At 37.4% G+C, this 22015-nt stretch overlaps 1 protein-coding gene across 1 annotated transcript in view; it reads left to right on the plus strand.

Moving 5' to 3' along the window:
- GRM8 (glutamate metabotropic receptor 8) overlaps positions 1–22015 on the plus strand; it is a 308738-nt gene that overhangs the window by 41024 nt on the left and 245699 nt on the right. Inside the window, exon 2 of the mRNA XM_050970061.1 lies at positions 15224–15440. Within this exon, the coding sequence (XP_050826018.1) occupies positions 15224–15440 (217 nt within the window). The remainder of the gene's footprint in view (positions 1–15223; positions 15441–22015) is intronic.

Below are 22015 nucleotides of genomic sequence, written 5' to 3' on the forward strand. Positions count from 1 at the left end.
AAAAGGAGAATATATTTTTTCACATTCTGAGACAGAGTTCAGTATTTAGAATGTTGCTTTTTGCTTTTTTTTTTTAGAATTTTAATTTAAAATTTAAAAAAGCATTTTTAGAATGCTTTTTTTTAACTGTTTAGCATTTTTAGAATGCTAAACAGATAAAAAAATCTGTTCTGACTATATATCAAGAATTTGTTATGACCTGGTAAGTTTAAACATGTTAATTTTTTTTCCTTAGATTTCATTTCTACTGCAGGAATGAGCTGAAGTAAGATAAGATGTGGAAATTGATGTAGTGTGAGAAGAATCTCAAGTGCTTCCTATTTCTCTACAATATGTAGGTGTAGATATAGAAGTCTTTTTAAAAAAAGCTGTGTGAGAAGATCACATTTCTGATAATTTGTTTTATTTTGACTTTTTTAGCTGCTGGTTTCAGGTGAAGTTCCACATCCATAAAAAACTTCCTTGACCTTAATAAACACTTAAATAGTGAAATTAGTTAGTTTGAGACTTGAGCATCCTATTCTTTAGAATATAGGAAAATAGCATTATTTTGTTTTATATCTTCAAAAACTATAGTGCAGACAGGTTAATGGTTACATCATATGAGAGCCTGATTCTTTGTTGTCTTTCTGGAAGTTTAAACTGTAAAGCTGAGACTTCCATTAGTCTATGGTGAAATAGTAGCATGAGAGCAACCCAATAGTTCCCACGCAGAAAGGCTGCTTCTGCTTTTCTTATTGTGTGACCCAGATACATCCAAACTGAAACAGAGGTCTGAAGAGGACTTTTCTGTTTGTTTCTTTTCTTTCAGGAAAAGATGTGGAAATAACACTAATAATAGCAATGATTTGTGATTTGAAGTGAGGAGACCTCTTGTGGGAGGGAGGAAATAAAAATTGCCATGTGGAAAAGTGGTTGTGTAAAATGGCTGGTCTAGCTCCTGTGCAAAGATTCAAATAATGTCCTGCAGCCAGCTATCAATAGTTGCTTTTTTTTTGTGCCCCTATAACTTCTTCTATAAGCCTTAAAGCAATGATACTAGCTGTTCACTTAGAGACTCATTCTGACTGATTTATCCCTGACTGGAAGGAGAGGTCCCAGAAGTGCTGTCTTCTTTCTGTGGCTGCAGATACGAGGTGCTGCAGGTGTCCCACAGAGCATTACCTCTCCTGTGTGCAGCCTGCAATCCCACAGGGCTGGATGCAGGGGGAACAGCCCTAGCACCCTCCCTGAAGTGCAGCAGCTCAGAGGGAGGTTTCATTCTCAGGGTGCTAAGAAAAAGCCAAAGCCTTTGCCTTCACTCTGGTGGGGGGAGCCTTGCAGCTCCAGCCTGGCACTGCAGGTGTGCTCTGCTGGGATGGGGACCGTGTGCTGCTCCCTCCCGTGGTTCTCCAGCTGTTGGTCAGCAGGGCAGAGCACAGGGCACCCCGGCCTGGCTTTCTGCAGCTGGCTGCCTGTCTGAGAATCAGGTTTTGCTGTGCAGTCGGCTGCAGAGCAGAGCAGGCTCTGGAGACTCCAGCACCGAGGCTTGTGTCCACCAGGCTGTGCAGAGGCTTGGACCTGAAGGTGCCCTTTGCTTTGACACCCGCGTGCTAGAAGGGATCTGGAGCTATTGGCTTCCAGCACAGGCACTGGAAACATCTCTGCTTTTGCTCTTGTATATTTTGCACCAAACTCTCCTCCATGTGCATGAAGAAGTTTATTTGAAACAATTCACTGTTTGTTAGAGTCTGATTTTTGTGACACCTCTGTATAGAAAGCTAGAACTTTTCTCTCTCAAGTGAAATTTGGTTAATTATTGGCTCAGCTGTCTCAAGTGAGTAGAAAGGATATCTGCTATAAAATGTGAAAAATGGAAAAGGAAAAATGCTCAGAGATAAGAAACTGATTGATGTTCAAACATATGGAAGATAACATATTCCCCTTGTACAGAGAATTCTGTCAGACAGAAATTGCCTTATTCTAATAGGGAGTGAAATTGCCATTCTTTAGAAATCTGACACAGAAGATTTGCAGGTTCGTTTTGAAACTGCATAATAGAACTGTACCCCTTAATTGTTTTCATAGATCTGAAGAGTTATATTTGGACTATAAGGCCAAGATAGAAAAAGTAAGACCTCACAGAATCCTCTTACATGTCTAAAGGGGCACTTGGGCATCTCAGTCTGGGATGTGTAAAGATGTTCTTGGATCTGGGAAACTTCTGCTGTCTGATTTTTGGCCAGTGAGTTTCTCTGATTCTGTGGCTACATTTTCCCATGGGGGCTGTCACCTTGTCAGTTACCTTATTTCCTGCATATCTGGCAAATTTTATTCAGTGTCAAACATACCTCAAGAAGTCGAGGCCAGATCCTGGCACCTGCACCAGGTTAGATATACCTGGAGCTCTGCAACTCTGCACTTGTCTTCCAGCTTTGTGTAACCAATCCATGAATCCATGAAGGGCCTTGCTCCCATGGGAGGGTGAGAGAGCCCTTCCTGTCTCAGTCTGGCCAGTGCATCAGAGCAATCCTTTGGGAGATCTGGTTCTGGCTGTGTGCATGCTAAAGGTGATGTAAGAGCCACACTTCACACTTTGACTTTTGCTAAAACTGTCTGTATTGGTTTCCAACCTAGAGGAAAGAGACTTGGTTATCTCCCATTAGCCCTACACCAAAGAAATGCATCTCAAGTGAAGATGCAAGTGTATAAATGTGGGCTTAACATTTCTTAAGAAAAACTAAATATAGTTGTCCACGTTATCCTCATCTCTAAACTTCTTTTTAGAAAAGATATCTGAACCACTCTGGTGTGTTGAAGATGACTTTGGGGTACAAAAGAAATATGATCTTGGACACATCTCTTGCTTGTTATTTCAATTGGCTAGCTCAGTAAATATCATATGAATCCCATTCCAAAGTAATGAACTTCTGCTATGTAGGCAACTCACAGGTTGAGAGAACCCCCAAATTCTGTTTCAATAAACCACAGTGCTCTGTAGCCTTTGTGATTAAAAAGTAAGACTACAAACCATGAAAGGGAAGACAGACTAAACACATCAAAAACAAATGCTTCAAAGTTGTGTGGGTTGTTTGGTTGTTTTTTCTTTTTTTTTTTTTTCCTCTTTGAAAGAGATATAGATGACATTGATACTCCATGGAAAAAAAAAAAGTGTTGATATCTTTCAGTTGGCAATTTTAAACCAATTCTTCCAGTGCCTGGAACTGGGTAGGTGACACTGATATGCAGAAATATATTTGTGAAGCAATTTCAGTAAGTAGACAGAAATGGAATTTTATCAGGCCCACCACAGGCTGGCATTCCCACACCACTTGTTGTCAGGAGCATCCACTCATGCTTTTGATGTCTCCAATGTTTATTCAATGCACTTGACACTTTTAAATCTAGTTTAGTGTAATTTTGCTTTTGATGGGGTCTTTTAACATATGCAGCAACAGACTGAGGGAGGACAATTTCAAAATAAAAGATGTTCACTCATCAAAAGCTGCTGTAGTATTCAGAAGTGGTACAGTGGCACTCTTGTCCCTAATACAAATCATTTGTGCACAGTATAGGAGAGGTTTCCAAAATCTACACTGATGTTCTGCATACAGTGGCTGCAGACTGAAGCACTGTCTGGAAAGCAGGGGGTTATCTTCAGATCTCTGCTAAAGCTGGATTTAAATAGCAGTGTTTTGCATCATCAAAAAGTCAGCATAGCAAAAAGTCTTCAACAGCTGATGAGTATTAAGGTTACCAATATTTGGACAGAGCAGAACCAATTGGTTTCTTATTCTGCTAAAGAAAGGCAAAGTTCTGTGCAATACATTGTGGGCTGACATGGGCATTTCAACCACTTCAGGTGGGAAAAAAGGGTTCATGTGCAGCCCCAGGGCCAAGGTTTGCTTTGCTGCCAACTGAAGCTCTCCAGGGCCGTGCTAATGGCGAAGGTGAGCTGATCCCTGCAGGTGGGAAGGCAGGCAGGAGAGCTGCTTCTCAGGGCACTGGAAAGTGGCTATCAGCAGGCTCTGCTCTGACTACTGACATGCTGTCAGAAATGTGAGTTGTTACTGGGATTGCTGAAATGGGAGAAAATTTGAGTGAGGGAGCTTTTGAACTTTTTGAAAGCTCCTCAGGCCCTCTTCTTTCATCATCTTGCTGAGCTGCTGAAGTAGGATGTTGATGGTGTGGCCAGACTTACAGGATCAAGCTAACTGAGGGGGACTTTTAAGAACCTTCAAAAGGACTTATATATAATGCTGTATTTGGACTTAGAGATATTGGAGAGTCATAGCTAGGGAGGAAATCTCCATTGCACTAGCCAGGAAGGCTAAGGCTAACACACTCAAACAAGGCTGCATGGTGGTGATAACAGTAAACTGACTTGTAGTTAAATTGCAATGAATAAAAATAGGGAAAAGGAGAATTTGCAGAAATTGTGAAATACTCATCCAATATAGGCTTTTTTCCTACATCAAATGCCACTTTTGCTGACTTTGCTCTCTATCTGCATTGAGACTATGTCCACGAAAATATCTATTGTGGGAAAGGAAGCCTTACTCAGTAGATGAGAGTGAGGAGTGACCCTGTCCAGCCATATTTTACAGAAGACTTTGCCCTTTCTACTGAGTATCTCTGAATATTGGCTGCCAAAGGAGAGAAGCAGAGCTCAAACCAAGTATCCTAAATCACTCTTTAGGAGCCAACTACTGTCTGCTTTTCCTTCTGACTTCAGCCAAGTTGTGGTTGAAGAAGAGAGAGTGAGAAGAGTAGGGAGAACAGTTATAAAGGAAAAGGGGTACCTGGAAGGAAGGTGTTCATGCAGAGAAAAGAGAGAGAGCTTCCTGAAGGGAGCAGGAGTGAACTGGAGGCTCCTGAAATGTCTGAGGAAAAAAAGTAAGAATGAGATATAAGGGAAAAAGGAGAAAATGTCAGGTATATGTAACTATATATAGAGATGAATTCTGTAAGAAATAACACTCATAAAACAAATATTTCCTCCATATTCTAATTATCTCCTTTAAATAGATTATATATTGCTGTACAGGTAAGAAACCTCTGCAAGGTTTCTGTTTCTTCAAATGATCTTATTCCCCTTAGGCTGTGCTTTTCTTAAAGCTCATCTTGTCCAATTTGACTCAGTAAAAATATCAACTTAGAAATAAAATTTGGGTAGCCTCCTCATTGAGGAAGTATAAACCACTAAATACTCTAAAAGAAAGGAAATAAAAATGGTTCAACATATGGAATATGTGTGTGCATATGTATATTATACATATATAAAGTACTTTTATATAAAAATCTAATAATTTTTTCTGAGTTCCTGACTTTTATGACAATTGTTACTGTTTGGAAACTTTACTCATGGCTGCTGACAGGTACCAAGTATGTGGTGGATAAGTTCAAACTTCAGAGGTATCTCATACCTCTGACCATGGGCACAGCCTCCTTGTGGCATGATCTCTGTGTGTGATTTCTAAGGCTGTACTTATTCTACCAGAATGGCAAAATTAATGAAATACAGGTATTTGTAAAAGTTGATTGTTTTGCTAATCTTAGCACTGTTAGTGCAGCTATGCCTCTTTGGCTGTGGAGCAGTCTTCAGATGCCCACGCCCATCATCAAGACCCCAAAGTCTGACTGCAGGATACCTCAGTGCAGAATGTGGGCACTAAGCACTGTATGTGCTTGGACATGCAGGTTTCAGAATTGCTTTTTGAAGGGGGTAGAGGACAAGGCATGTTTTTGTACTTTGTACAATGTGCTTCTGAGCTCGAATCACAAGACTTCTTTTTTCTAGTCTAAGATTGGATAGCTATTATTTTGAACAATCCCCAGATGGTGGATAATTTAGCTACATTTGCTTTTCTGTCTTGCAAGCCTTGGATTTTCAAAGGGGACAAGTAATATTACCTCTTGACAGCCAGGTTGTACTTTGGAAGAGTTAAGACACTGACACTGTTAGGCACAAGGAAAGAGAACACTAGGTTACTGCTTCTATCTGAATCATTTTTATCACATAATTAAAGTAATCAGTATTTTTGTTTTGTTGCCCCCCCCCCTCTAGCTCATTCTCCTTTATAAATGTTTTTGCTCTTTTCTTCAACTTTTCTACTGGAAGCAACTGGACTTAGCATTTCACTCTGTTAATACAGGAAATATTGAACTTTTTGGAAATCATTTGGAGCTGGCTAATGTTTTATAACTTTTAAGGTTAAGAACTCAAAGTAAAGTTGTTTATCAGCCAAGTCTGATTGTTCTAAGAATGAAAGAAAATTTGTCTGAACTCAAACAAAACAGGGATACTTTTAATTTTCCTTCTTCTAAGTCTGTAGTGTATGGGTTTAAGATGATGCTTTATAATCCCATATGAATTGTGTGTGCTGTGAAAGGAATCCATAGCTCTGGATTTTCTTCGTGGGGATTTTCTTGATGAATTCTGATACATGGTATCCAAGTCTTTAGCATGGAACAGAGAGGTTACTGGAAAGCTGGGCTTTCTGAGCCATAGCTGAAGTGTAGGCAGTGTACTCTAGAAGATGTGAAGGCACCCACTAGAGCACTGTACATATCTGTCTGGCCAGCTGAGCCCTGTTTACGTATCTAAACGTTGTCCACAACGGTGGAGAGAGCTGTCAAGAGTACAAAATTTAATTTTCCTCCTCATGGTATTTTGATCGCTTGTATCTCATGATGTTAAGGTGGCAGCATGGGTAGCAAGGGGGTAGCACTGCTGCTCAGGCAGTGGAGTAAGCTGGAGTGGCATTGCAGCAGTAAAAGGGAATGCAAAGATCAGAGCTTTTCCTTTAGCAGAGAATCCTGTCTTGCATCCTGCTGAGAGCACTCTCCCCTTCCCTCTCCCTTTCCAACCTTCATTAAGGTTGGAAAAGACCTCTGAGGTCATTCAGTCCAACCTTTGATCACCACCCTGTCAACCAGAGCATGGCACTAAGTACCATGTTGTCCTGTCCTGAGCACCCCAGGCATGGTGACTCCCACCACCTCCCTGGGCACTCTGTTCCAATGCCTTTCCCTTTCTTCCTGTGTCTCATTCTTCTTTCCATAGTGATGGTCTCCATAATCAGAAAAATTTCCATGAACGAGTGCATGTCCCCATGGGCAAGTCTCTGAAATTGCTTGCTGTGCTCTCCATGGTACAAATTATCAAATAAATGTAAAGGAAACCTGATTTTCGCTGAGAGATACTCTGACCTACTGGGTAAATTTTTTATTGCTGAATAATAATAATGAAAAGTTGGGTTTCCTAGTTCAGATTAAAAGGAATGCACATTTTCTGTATATTTTTCTCAAACTCATCAAAAGAGATTAGAGTTCCAGACACTGACATGACAAGATCTAATGAGGAAAGTAGAGCTAGAAAAACTGAAATATCAGAGTTCACACTGTGCTCAGTGAAGTCTGACACAGTCTAATGTATTGATACACATAATTAAATGTGGGTTTCCCTGACAAGTAGAAAGGGAATTTTAATAGTTTAAGAAGTCCCTAAAGCTATCTGACCATCCTTGGCTTTCTGTTTGATCTGATGATTGGAGAACAGAGGGTTCTGTAAAGGAAGAGCTACCAGCAATTCCCCAGCTCAAGATCCCCTCCATCCCCCTCCTTGCGATTTGATCTCAGTATGAATATTTCTCATTTGATCTGCTGCTTCTTCAGTTTATCATTCAGTGCCTGGACCTCAGATGGGCTTAAAATATTTAGAAAGAGCCTGCTTAAAGATGGTGGATAATTGAATGTGCAACAGCTTGGCTCAGTTGGTTTTCAGAGAGGAAAACCCCAGGATGTAAAATGATGTGAAAATACTGATATTGAACTCCCATACTGAGAAAAGGCCTTTGTTTAACATTTATCAATAGACTCCCTTGCACAGAATATTGATGACAATTCAAGCTGTCCCCTTAGATGGATTCTCATCCTTCTAGAGTTACACAGTGTTGCACAATGTGACAAGATGTACTTCAGCTGTAAAAATGTTCCTAATGCATAAATATTCTTTTAATGTTTTGCCCTAAGTGCACCCCATACTTCCTGTAGTGGTGAATATATTTCGTAGATGCTGCATCTGTTGTGGGATTTGAGATTGGGATATCATATCATCATTATTTTCTATAGTATCCCTTGTGTATAATTAAAAGTAATGACTTGTAATGAGTCCCTGACCTACTTCAACACACTGGAATGAACCTAATCTAATTCAGACACCTTTTATTAGGTGCTTTTTATTATATACATTCTTCCTTTGTGACATCCTGTTCTACCAGGGCAGAATGGCAGGTCATAAACTGAAATATTTTTGCTGTAGCATGTCTTGTTAGACTTTGTGAAAGATACTTTCTGGCAGGTGGTGATGCAATGGAGCTTTAATAGTTTTTCAGCCCATTATCTGACACTGTACAATTCCATGTATTAATCATAAAAAATTACTTTTACTAGGGTAATTCAGTTTATTCAGACTACTGTAGTTGCTAGCCATTAGACCACCAGCACTATCCTCAGAAACAGGTATGAGAGATAATTACTCTGTTTGTAGTGGAGAGAAAAAAAAAAGAAAATCAGCAATGAAAGAGGATTTGCATGTTTGATTTTACTCCCATATTTCCACAGGGCTAGGGATTGCATCTGTCTCTGCAATTTTTCACATACCACACCAGGTTACGATGTTTGCAGAAATAATTTTGTTGGCAACAAATGGAGCTGCGTTGATCCTCATTTATGTGCTTTCATGGAAATATCAGTGCTGATCATTGAAATTATATTCTGTTCAGGAATACTTCCTCAGAAGGTAACACAGCAGAAATAAACTAGGTGAAAGACAGATAGAAAGAAAAAAGTACAATAATCTACCTGTTCCAGCTCAGAAGCATTTAGGTATGATAGATCCTTTTTCTTTCTGTATTTGGGGCAAAAAATAGCAATGTTGCATTTTATCACAAATCCCCATATCTTTGCATGAAAATCTGTATAAATATATGTGGAACTTCCAAAACATTAGAAGTGACCTATCCATTGCCTCCTCATCATTAGGTGTATGACTTGCAAGCACCCTTGACAGGAACTGCTATGATATTTAATGCAAAAAAATGACTTGGAATAATTCAAATGTGTTCAAAAAATCCTGCCTACTAAGTGAAATCAGCTAATGACAGCTTTCTGATTATATTTTTCTTTCTGTTTCCAAAGCTTTTCAAAATCTACTAAACTTTTTTGAAAGAAATGCATTTTGAGTCCTATTCATCTGGGTGAAAAACATACTTGTGTTTTCTTGCTTTTGCTCAAGTTAGTATCTACATAATTTTTTGGGGGTGAGGTAGAAATCAGTGGTAATTCCTGAACAATATGCATTGCTTGACACATGATAAATATTGTCATTGAGGGTCCTTAACATCCAAGGAAAATGTATTCATCTAAATAAATATAGATTAGAATTGCCTGAGTTCATAAATATAAATGAATGCAGGAATTTTTCTACTGGGAAAATATATTGTTGTAGGTCACTACTCCTCACAGTAAAATCCATGGAACGAGGCTGATTCAAAAACTTCATATGTTGGAACTTTTCCATAACACCAGCTCTAGCACAGCTGACTTGTAGCTGGTAGAGTTGTCAAGGTGTCACCCTGCTGTGAGCATTTTTGGGGCCATCTCACATCTCCAAAGGCATTACTGAGTCTTAATGTGTCAGTTCTCACAGGGTGATTTAATATTGGTTTATTCTGAAATGAATGAAATGAGGTATCTAGTGATGGCAGGAGTGATCTCTCCAGTGTTTGTCATAGAGGGAAGGATGAAGTCATCATAGGAGGAAGTTGAACATGAGGTGTCTTAATAATCATATCCAGCCAAAGTGAGTGGGATTGTGAGATGCAATGGAAGACATGGAGCTGTTTACACTATTGTTCTGCATAGTGTGTAGAACAGTTAAATTAATCTCCCAGGTTCCCTTTATATTAGAGAAATGTTCCAGGGCTCATTTCATCTTCCCTATAGTTAGTAATAATAAAAGACATTTTCAGTATTGTTTGGTATACAGTAGGATGTTATTAAGCTTTATCAAACTCTTTTGAATCTTGAATGTCCTTCCTGAATGACTTTGGCATTGCTGTGTTGCAGGCTGACGTTTTTCAGGAGCAAAAGCAAACTAAGATGGTGCTTTGGCTGATGGCAATTTAAAAATGTCACTAATAGCCTAAGCATGGTGACCTTGGCTCTTCTCCTGCAACTGTTCAATATCTAGGCCCTGAGGATTCATTTCACTGCTGTAAATTTTTTGGGCTCACAAAGAACTCTTTCTTGCTGTACAGAAGAGGGAATAAAAATCTTGAAGAGACAGGGCCATTAATGATTAATGATAGACATTTAAAATTCAAAAAATCATCGAGTTGAAAACATGTTTCCACAGTCAAATTTTATTCTGAGTACTCTAACTCCTTTCCTAGCTGTATTAGTTGGTGGTAAAATGCCAGCTGATACTGAGTAGTCATTAACTTAGAGTTTATTGACTTCACTTTTTTTAGTTGCAATTATTACTATTTTTAATGTGCTATTGCTAATATACCTAAAAAAGGAAAAAAGGCTCAATGATGGAAGAATGGAAAAGAGAAATAAAATGCTAGTTGATATGTTGAAGTCAGTAATGATAGGACTGAGTGGGTAGTGAAACTGAAGATGTGAGTGATTTAAGCTCATTACTCTTGGTGACTGTACAACATAGTTACTGCTCTGAGCGTAACTGATAATGTCTAATTTTTAAAATTGATAGTGATTCCTTTCTCAAGTCTTTTTCCTTATGAGCTTTGCTCATTTCACTGTCTGCTATTTTGTTCCCAAATCATGCTTTCAGCTGGAAGACTGTATAAAGGAAGATGGCATATGAAATGGCCAGCTGATTCTTTACATTGTCAAATGTAGCATGCAAATGGATTTGAAAGCTCAGTAAAAGGGTTGTAGTGAACTTTTGCCTTAAACCTGGAGAGCATGTAATTCAAGAGAAAGCATGTTAAATCTGCCTGCTTTGGTGAAGACACTCTTCTGGAAGGGCACAACTAGGTCATGTTGTTTCCTCTGTCATCCCCGGTGCAGCTCTTCTGTATTTTGGGGTTTGGACCCCAACACTAGACCCCCTAGAGAGATCCATAGGAATCTTCCTCTATGAATAGTCCTGGATTCAGGAGTATAGTGGGTGGGTTTTTTTTCAGTGTATGAGGAACTGAAATAAATGTAAAGTTCCATTAGCTGCCTTTGACACTCCTGAAGTTGTCCACACCTCCTCCATGAGGGAGTACAAGTCTGTTTCATAGCAATGCATGGTGCTGGTCTTGTGCTGATGTCATTCTTCCTTTAAGGGCTGCCACAGTCATGCTTGTGGGTTGTCACTTCTGAAAGTACCTGCTCCATCTTCTCTAGTCCTCTGGGAAGGGGAGACCTGTAGAGAAATCAGCTAGGAGATATATACAGATAGATCAATGAAAAACAGACTCTTCTGGACTGCTGATTTTGGCTTGAATGGATCTTCAAGGATTAGGTGTTCTGCTTAGTTATCAGTAATCCCTGTGTGTGTGTGTGTGTGTGTGTGTTTGGGTTTAGTTTTGTTGTTTTTTCTCCAAATTGTTTTATTTTTTTAAGCATGCTGAATAGTTTTCTGATGCCAGTGACTGAAGAATAGAATGAAACGAAGCCACCACTGATTTAGATGAAAGAACTGAGAGATCACAAGTAGTTTCAGCAGTAGTTCAGCAGGTATCAGGGTTAAGACCAGTATGAAACTAAAACTGGATATTGTTTCAGAACATCACACTAGGATCTTTTTTGTTTTCAACATTTAATGGATAGCTTAAGGTTTAAAAATAATAAAAATAGGGCTTCTTTGAATTAATCTATAAAATAATTTCAAAGATTTCAAGTCTGTCACCCACTAGAAGTTGAGTTTATCAGCAGATTGTAGGTTAATGGGAGACAGTGGCTAAACCATAGGGCAGGAAAGAATAGAAAAATCATATCAATGAACAGTAAAACATGAATGCTTTCAGCAACTGCCAGTGAATGTGGCAGATGTTGTGCAAGAACCAGTTCATATGTGGTTATATAATCAACTTTTTTTCCCCAAAAGAGAAAGAAATATGCCATTAACACTATTATATGCCACTTAAATACAATGTAAATGTTACAGGTATTGTATTTCATTTTGAAAAATCAGATTGAGAAATCTAGAATGAGAAATAAAACTCTTTCTTTAAAGGTTTCTTTCAAAATGCAAATTTATGTCCCAAGAGACCATTGGAACTTAAAGTAGGAATACAGTCTGTATTTAGGGAGTTTAAAAAACACACATTACTGAATTGATAGAGCATAACAGCTCCTTGCTTAGGCAGCACTATGCTCCATCTTGTAAAATGTACTTGGGGAAATGTAAAATGCTTTATTAAACCTACAGTCCATAACTAGAGTTGTTACATTTTAATGTATATATTTTTTCATTCATGGATTATTGAACCACTAAATCCAAAGAATTTGACCTCATGCCAATAAATTTCTTTGCTAAGTCTTGCTAAGTCTTTTTACTTCCTATGTAACTGGAACATAAACCAAATTCTCAAATTTTAAAGCTATTTTTCAGAGCTCCCTTATATAAAATTGTACATTTAAAAGCAGGCAAGGAAGGAAATGACTATTTACTTTTGCATAAACTGCTTTCAAAAAAAGAAGTCCATGAAGCATTTCTGGGTAGGAGTTATGCAATTCTGGGGAGAAAATTCTTGACGGTGGTGGTGTTTATAACCATGAGGGACATATACAAAAATAAATGAGGAAAATAATTATATATTTCATTGCAAGAACTGATTTTTTTCTTAAAATTTGTGGTTGGCTTGCTATTTAGAGAGTGTCTTTCTCCCTACTTTCACGAGGCATATTGTTCTTTTCTGCTAGTGAAAAGCTGGCAGTTGTTATAAAGCAGTGGTGATTTAAGCTTTCCAGTGTGCCCAGTGATTTCAGAGTATTGTGTTCGTGCTGTATTTGATCTCTGGTTTCATTTTTATTAGAAATAACTCTGGGGAAGAAGTTGAACTGCAAAGAGCTGAAAAGTAGGAAAGGAGCATCTGTCCTCTGCATTTTCCAGGGCTCCAAAAAAGTGATATTTGTCGTACATAAAATATCTCTATTGATCTGAAACATCTCATTGCTGTGGTTGAACCAACAATTCTGCTACAAGCACACATCTAGGGTTTGTTCTTCATCTCATGCCTGAAGAAAAATGAACTGATAGAGTTAAGGGATATAAGCCTAGGCTTCAAGATTTTCACTGCCAAAGTATCAGTCTAAATATTTCTTACTGGTGTTGATTGTGTTGACATAATTGATGAAATAACCTTCAACAAAGGAACAATGACATAATATTTGAGAAATGGAACACCAAGGAGCAAAATGAGTAAAATCACAAAGGTTGTCTTTATTGTTTTTCCATCTTTAAAAAAAAAGTCTGTTTTAGAGAGTAATAGAACAAGTTTAGAAAGGCAATGATATGTGCTCGAAATATGCACATTTGTTTTATTACAGGCCAAAAGTATTTTGTCTGTAAAGAGGTAAAGATGTTTCAAACACTTTCTGAAAGAAAGGGAATTTATACAAGACAAGTTTTGTAAGAACAATTTCTCCTTTAGTTTTGCTTGGTTTATTTTTTCTTTGTTAGTAATACTGATTTCCATGAAATGTGAGCTCTCACTTTTTCTGTGATCCTCCCTCCCTTTTTCTTTTCTGTTCTCTTCAGTTCTTATTATAACAACATTTCAGATTTTTGTTCTGAGTTTCCAGAATTTCAATGTGTAGAAAATTTGTTAAAGAAGAGTACAGCCAAGATATATAAGAGTTTATTTTGTTAGTTTCTGACTAAGAAATGATAGTGCCAAGCCTTAGGCAATTAACTGTTTATTCAGGCTGTGCAAATATATCTGCACTGTCTATGCAGGTTTGGTTAATGGCCAGACTCAGAATTCCTTACATTTGCCCCAAGTAAATTTTTTAGTTTGTACTGATGAGGAAGCACTGAACAGGACAAAACAGTTGCCCTGCAACCTTCTGCTCTGACATCTAATGTGACAGAGAGTATTTACCAGAACACCTCTTGCCTGGCGCTGCTCAATTTAGCTCTCAACAAAATCAACTTAGGAACTCCATTCAGATTGCTTTCCTGAGGACTGTTGTATGTTTTGTGACATTAATTAAACACCTCTTATTAATATAGATCACAATATAGATAATGCAATGCAATATTTGGAGTATCTTTTATTTCAAGCTAACGACTGTTTATCAGTTTTACCATTTAAAATAAGAAAATTCTTCTTTTAGGTTAGCATAAATGTTAATAAAATTTTCTTGCACCAAAAATATTCTTCAAAATAAGTGAGTATTGCTTACAATGTCTCTTCTGGACATTGCTGAACCATCTGTAGAAGACGACTTAACAGAAAACCACCCTTGTTTTTTTCCTAAGAGAATAATAATGTATTTTAAAATGTGTTCCAGTTCTTTAGGTTTGTTTCTACTAAGAATTTTGAGGTGTTTTCGACAAAATTTACCATCCTTGTAAGCTTTCTCCTTCTGTATATGGATATCATACATAGGTAATTTTTTTAGGTGTGTTTTTTATTTTTATCAGATCAGATAGCTTTTGCTATTTAATACATAGTCTTCATATTCCTAAATCATGAACAATGAACTATTAAAACTGGAAAATGAAAAACGTGTGGCAGAGAAAGCTTGAAAAATAGTTATAAAATGGGAACACAAATTTTCATGTAGGTAAATAAGGCAAAGAAATAAACTGCATTTTACTTGTCAAATTTCAAGAATCACCGTCATCATAACTGACCTTTTCATTTTCTGTAGTAATAGTACAATTATTCCTTTTCTTTCCCCCCCCTATTTTTTTTACTTCACTTGTTTCTATTAGGGCCAGAATAAAAAAAAGAAGTAGTGTTTATATGTCAGGAGTCATGACGTCTGGAGCACAGCTGAATGCATTATTTCTTGGTGAGAGTGTTACACAATAAACCTCGACTGACATTACACAAAATCCGAGACGCTTTTCTGATCAGCTGATTTAATTAAAGCCAGATATTTGGTTCTGCACAATGCCTGTGCATAATCTATTACAAGCCTTTCAAAGGTGCAAGTGTGTAGTGTAAAATGTTATTAGATTGGCTTGCATGACTTGTCATTCTGTTTGCAGATACCTCAAATCAGCTATGCATCCACAGCTCCCGAGCTGAGCGACAACACCAGGTACGACTACTTCTCTCGGGTGGTGCCACCAGACTCCTACCAAGCACAGGCCATGGTTGACATCGTGACAGCCCTGGGGTGGAACTACGTCTCAACGCTGGCTTCCGAAGGCAACTACGGCGAGAGCGGTGTGGAGGCGTTCACGCAGATCTCCAGAGAGATTGGTGAGTGTGTGCTTACCAGGCTTGGCATTTGTGGCTGCTGAGCTCTGGCTAGGTGTGTGCAGCGTGATCAGAACACCTGTGGGTGGGTTACCCGGACTCAAGTGGGTGATTTTGCTTCTTGCATTTCTGCCAAGGTGGCAATTCTGGCAGCAGTTTAAGAAGAGAGGCAAAAAATAAATATCTCTTAACCCTTTTTGGAAAAGGAAAGCTCCTTGATGACTTAGGGACAAAAAGCAACCAGATGCTGAGCTACAGCCAGATTTGAGGAAAGGCAATTTTTGTTTCTTAGGAAAATTATGGTCCAGTGAGAGCTTTTATCATATTCCAGCACAGATAAACCTAGAGGTTTTGATTTTGATGAATTTTAAAAACAACAAAACCCCTCCATTCTGAAGCAAAGCACATAACATTGCCATTTTTCCCTTTATAATAAAATGTGCTGTACAAATACAGGCACTATGAGAAGTATATTTAAGTCCCTTTGATGCTTCAATTTTTTTTTTCACACTTTTGCTGTTTTTTCTGGCCTGAAAAAAAAAAATGCTGTTTCTCAGGAGCAGTAGGTTTTGGACACCAAGGAATAAGATGATAAGTTACAGGTAGTTTGAAAGAGGGTGGAATTGGTCTTTTCCCAAGTACAGGGTTAAATAACAAACAAATTTTCCTGTCCTTCCTCAGAAAGCCTGGGTTAATTTGCTGGATTTGGCTTATAGGGCATGTGCATATAAACTCCAGTTCTTTTGAATCAGCTTTGGTGAGAAAATATGATAATATCTCCCACTTTCAGTAACTGCATGTGAATACAGAGAGCATCTCTATCTATAGGAAGGTACATGTGTATTTCAGGTCCTGCTGCTTGAACCATAAAGGTAAGTGATTACCTGCAAGAACCTGGTTGTAGGACAAAACTACAGCCATTTTTGACATTAGGGAACCAGTGTATGCAATATGCTTACTTGTTTAACTGATAAATGTTCTTTTTCTAGCTTCTGATCACTGCTGTCAACTCCTAGGTGTGTTCATGGGAGAGCCAAAGCTGTCTACTCTACGTTGCTTTGTTCTGGGGTTAGCAAAAGAAGACATGAATAATTCTTTCACAGTTCATACCTAAAATAAATGGTTCATCTATGGCAAATAGATTGGCTTCCCCAGACACCCACTGAATTCATTGGCTGAAAAATAATTTTTTCTTGAAGCCATCTGCAACATAGCTAGTTCTAAGTTCTGAAATTAAACAGATATAATACAGGACTTTTTACTGTTTCCCATTTCCTGGAGTATGAGAGAACTTCAGATGGGTGCAAGCAAAAACTTTAATTACCTCGAGTTTGGATCAGTTGGATCTCCATTGATCCTGTAATAAAAAAAGAGCATTGTAATTTGATAAATAATTAATATGAATAAGATAAATAAATATTATTTAACAGGATTGTGAATCCAAAGCTGTTAAAATCATCAATACGTGTCCTAAACCTTTTAAGATCTGTGTAATAGCAAAAAACATAATAAGTCATGATTAGCAGTTTGATTCTTTTCCCCCTTGTGATTTATGTTTTCTATTAGAACACTTGGATTTTGGCAACCTCTGTGGCCCCAGCAACTTACCAACTATTGTGGGTATCAGGGACTCTAATGGTTCTAAAGAAGGAAAGCAGGGGGAGGCAGGACAGACAAGCAATTTTTATTTCCTAGAAAAATACTCAGGTAAACAATCAGGTAAATTGCATGTAACCACAGGGACATGACTGATAACCAGTGCAGAATTGTCAAGAACAAATAGTATCAAATCCATCTAATAATTTTCTTTGACAGGATAACAGCTTATAGCTGGAGAAAAAGCACTCGATGTGTCACATCCCTCAAATTTTGTAGTGTTATCTCAATTGTCACATATAGTATTCTCCTGAGCAAATTTGGCAATTGTGATCTAGGTGTAAATAGGCTGGATGCAGACCTATTTAGGAAAGTTTTCTCAGAGAGCGATTAGCAGTGATTTCTGTTTAAATGGAAGAATGTGCTGTGTGTTATTTGGCAGTTGTTTAAGCTGGATCAGGTACTAGCCAATATTTTCATGTTTAACCCAGATGGGTTTGGAATGAAGATTACTGTAAAATCTGGAGGTTTCTTCAAGGTCAGAAGGACTAAGACTATGACTAGGAGAGCATCTAGAAGAAATCCTTAGAGTCCAAATCTGAAAACACTATCTGGAAAAGGACAAATTTAAGATACCAACAAGGCATTGAGCTTCTGCAAGAAGGATCTGCACAATGAGGAATTTAGACAGAATGATCAGAAAATAGTATTTCAAAAAATGATGCAGGGATGACAGTAAATTATAACATATATTCCTGATTTTTTTAATGGAACATGCAGGTGGACATACAATCTGTAAAACAATTTGAGTAATACTCCAATTTATCTATCAGTTGTGGGAAGTCATTTTGACTCAGTATAGGTTTTGTCCCTCGCTTCAGAAAAAGTGAAACTTCTCAAGCAAGCAAGAACAAGAAATCTCAGAAATGTGGTCTGCGAGGAACAGCTGAGCTGGGGGGTTTAGTTCAACTGAAGAAGAGCTGACTAAGAAGAAGTCATAGAAAATAATGTTTTCAAATAGGCTTCTGTGGAAAGATAGAGGACCACTTGTTCATCCAAATACAGTATATGTAAAACAGAAATAATGGAATTAATCTCTGGCACGATTCTGTCTCTAGGTTTGGAGAAAGCCCCTTGTAATGTTTAAGACATTAAGTATTATATCAGCTTACCTGGGGACAGTTTGGAACCTCCATTGATAAGGATCCATGAGAATGCATTAGGCAAACACCTGCCCAGTGATTATGTAAGTGTACTTAGCTCTTGCTTGGGGCTGGGGTGCAATGGATGATTTCTTAATGTCCCTTCCAGCCTGATCCTATTATCCACTGTCTCCAGATTTTTCATCTGAGCCATAGGGCTGGAAATGCTTTTAAAATGCAAACTGAATAGCATCTCAGACTATGAAGTCTGAGACTATAGAGTCTATGTAGGTTGACAAAAATCATCCCATAGTATAAGACTACACACAACAGCAAAATTTGTGTTAATGAACCTAATCAGGACAATGTGTCTCTCCTGTGCAGCTGGCATACAAATGTGCAGGACAGTTCAACTCCTTTCTGAGTACTTTATGTCCTGCCTCAGATAAGTAGCCAACAACTGGAAGCAAAATGAATGTGAAGATCAGCTAATGAAAAGCAAACAATTGAGAAAAGAGTGTGAAAAATATATATATATTAATTTCTGAAAAAATTTTAGTGTTTGAGAAAATATGTGAGGTAGCAGATTTGAAAATACAAATAGGAAAGTTTGTTCCTTTAGTTTATTATTCTTATTTTTTTTTAAAGGAGAGGTGAAAAAGGGCTAGGGTTTAACCTAATTTTAATAGACAAATTAATTTAATCTACTTATTTAGTATAATGTTGACCCTTTGTCTGTAATTTCCAGTTTGATTGGCCCTCTGTTCAACTACTATTTCTTGAGCACTACTAGAAGAAAAAGGAAGAAACAGGCTCCCAAATGAAATGTGGAATACTGAAAAGGTCAAAGTGGTGCCACCCTGACATGTCACCAAATATATTACATATCAAAATCTGCTCTCATTTTAATGACAAAGATCCTGTCTGGGACAAAGCAGAACTGGAAATTAAATATTTTACATGACAACGATTGGAAGGAGATTATTCCAGCTCATTCTTCCATGCATTGTTTGAAGACAATGATTAAATTTATAGAATTTTCTACTCCCATTAAAAAGTTAATGATACCACTGTAATCATTTTGACATCATGATCAAATCATTTTGGTACATTGACCAAAGGGATGAATTCCTACTAATTGCTTAAGAGTTTAAACATTAAACTGAAGCTTGGCTCACTGATACAAAATAAAATGGGGAAAAAGAAGGAAGTGCATTTTACCAAGTCTTCATTAAACTGTTGTGCTAAATATTAGTCTTCTATTTACTTTCTGTTCATTATCTTTGGCCAAATAAATGTTGGAAAGTTGCTGATCTAACTTTCCTTTAATGGTTCATTTCACCTGTTATTAGAAATCAAATGAATTTACCATTAGAGAGAAAATCATGGGATGCTTTTCCTTTTTTTTTTTTTCCCCCCCACAAAATACAAAAGCACTTGATTCAGACAAATCTCTTTGAGTTCAGAATACTTGCTCCTTGTGATGTTTGTACTGGAAAACGTAACAAATCTACAAATAGTATATGAAATGCTACATGACAGATTTTATTCACTGCTATTGGTCAACTGCTGATAGGTACTGGCAGTGAAACACTTATGAAACTTTTAGAAGAGGATGTAAAAATGATAAAGGCAGGCAGTGGAACTGATCATTAAGAACATGTGAGAAACTTAGCACTGCTTGCCCCTTTTTGCTTGTAAGTTCATTTTGCACCTCTTGACAGAGGTGCAAAGAGAGCAAAGAGCATTTAATCAAAGTGCATTTTTTAATCTTTGACTGGTCGAAAGAACAGCTTCATAGCAGCTTTATTCCAGAAGAGAATGGTGTGCTTCATATCAGGGTGTGACCTTGAATACTTGTTTTTAGGAACGAGGTTCTGTAGTTTTACCTACTCCTTTTATACTGGTACATTGCAGTTAATAGCATTTTTCCAATTACTTTATGATCTTTCATAATATTGTATCATTACAGTGACAATGTAAGCTGTATATTAATGATAATGCATGCTGGTGCTGAAGGAATGCTGCAGTAACTTTGCTTGTTTCAGACTTCAACACTGGTAGCTATATTTTGTTTACAAAGGAAATGGTCTGTGACATTTCTTTGACACGGTTCTTAAATCATGTTTGTCTCTTCTCAGTTCTTTCAGGGTGTTTACAGTTGTGCATTGTACCTCTGCTTTTATCCAAGTTATTGGGCTACTTCTTCACAGAAGAATCACAGAATAGTTAGGGTTAGAAGAGATTCTGAGGATCATCTAGTCCAGCCCCCTTCTAGGGCAGGGTCACCTAGAGCAGGTTACAGAGGAATATGTCCAGGTGGGTTTTGAATGTCTCCCGAGAGTCAGAATTACCTTTCACAATTTTTGGACTTCAAATTTTCAGTGGAGAAAGTGGAAGTGTATTGGGAAGTGGGGAGGGAGTTTTGAGCAGGAAAATAAAACTTAAGGGGTGGCTTTTCCTTTCCACTTAAAGTTTGATAATTTAGAAAGAAGATGGGTTGCTGTTAAGTTTAGTTCATATTTCCTGCAGTAATCTCTGCATACGTTTGATATAGAGTTAAAGCTTTTTGTATTTTGTTAAGTAAGATGAATGGACTTCTTCCACACCCCCAAGATAGTGTTTAATGGAAGATTAAAAAAATCTTGCAACATGAAGATGAAAGAAACACAATACATGAAATGTAACCTTTTCCCCAGAGATATTTCTGCTTTAAAGTCTGTTTTCAGGCATAACAAATTAATTTTCACAACTAATAATATTCTAACATACCCTCGCTAAGGGTAAACAGTTTAATTCAATTTAAGTTTTATTTTCATATTTATGCAGATAAAACTCTATTGATAGCACTGTATTTCAAGCTGCAAGCTGTAATTAATAATAACACTATATAATTGGCTACAGGAGCTTCAAAGTAATGTTGAAAATTTCCAAAATCAGATGGTAGGTGTATTAATATTGCAAAAGCTTGAAAATTACTCCAGCAGTTTTTTATTTTTGTACCAATTAGTACTTGATAAAGAACAGTATAATTTCTAGGCATTTAAAATGAAGGACTATTTTAATTTCTCTCAGTGGTGCTAATCAATGTGATATTCTTTAGCTATAATTATTTCTTTTCTCTATAGTTTTAGGGAGATAGAGCAGTAAGCATACTTTCTGTGTATGCTCTCTGATCCTCCAGTAATTGTAGGCAGAGGGACTTTAATACTCTTGAGGTGTTTCTTCTGCAGTCAATCAGTTAAGGCACTTTTTAAATGTCCTATAGGAAGCTTAATAGCTGTAGTACTGTAAGTACTACAGAGTCTCTATAGTAGGACTTTTTTCTTGCTTTTGCTTCATGTGAACACCAGATGTTTGCATTGATTGTGAGCACAAATTCAAAGAGTGGTTAAGATGTCCAGGAAAGTTTATTTCATCAGTGCTTTTAGTGCTATGACTGGTTTGTAGCCATTTCAAACTTCTTAACTTAGTAATGATATCTAATTCAATTTTTAAGAATGTATAAATACAAAGAATTATAAATGTGAATATGATAATTTTAAGCAGTCTTATTAGATTAAAAATTAGATTCAACAAAAATAATTTTGTTGAAATATGTTGTGTGATGGCCTGTTGGCCTGTGCAGGGATTGAACAACCTTGGTCTTATTAGCATCATGCTCTCACCAGCTGAGCCAATCTCAGGGTCTTCTCTGCTCTAGAATCAGTCTCATTCATGTAAAGAAGGTACATCTGATAAAGCAAAATCATTGAGGCTCTTGAGTTTTCTGAGAAAATTTCTTTTGTCTCTCTGTATGTCTTTTTGTCTTCAAATGGTTTCTATTAGTTTTAAATATTT

Source organism: Serinus canaria, chromosome 1A, assembly GCF_022539315.1.
Source record: "Serinus canaria isolate serCan28SL12 chromosome 1A, serCan2020, whole genome shotgun sequence".
Classification (NCBI taxonomy): Eukaryota; Metazoa; Chordata; class Aves; order Passeriformes; family Fringillidae; genus Serinus; species Serinus canaria.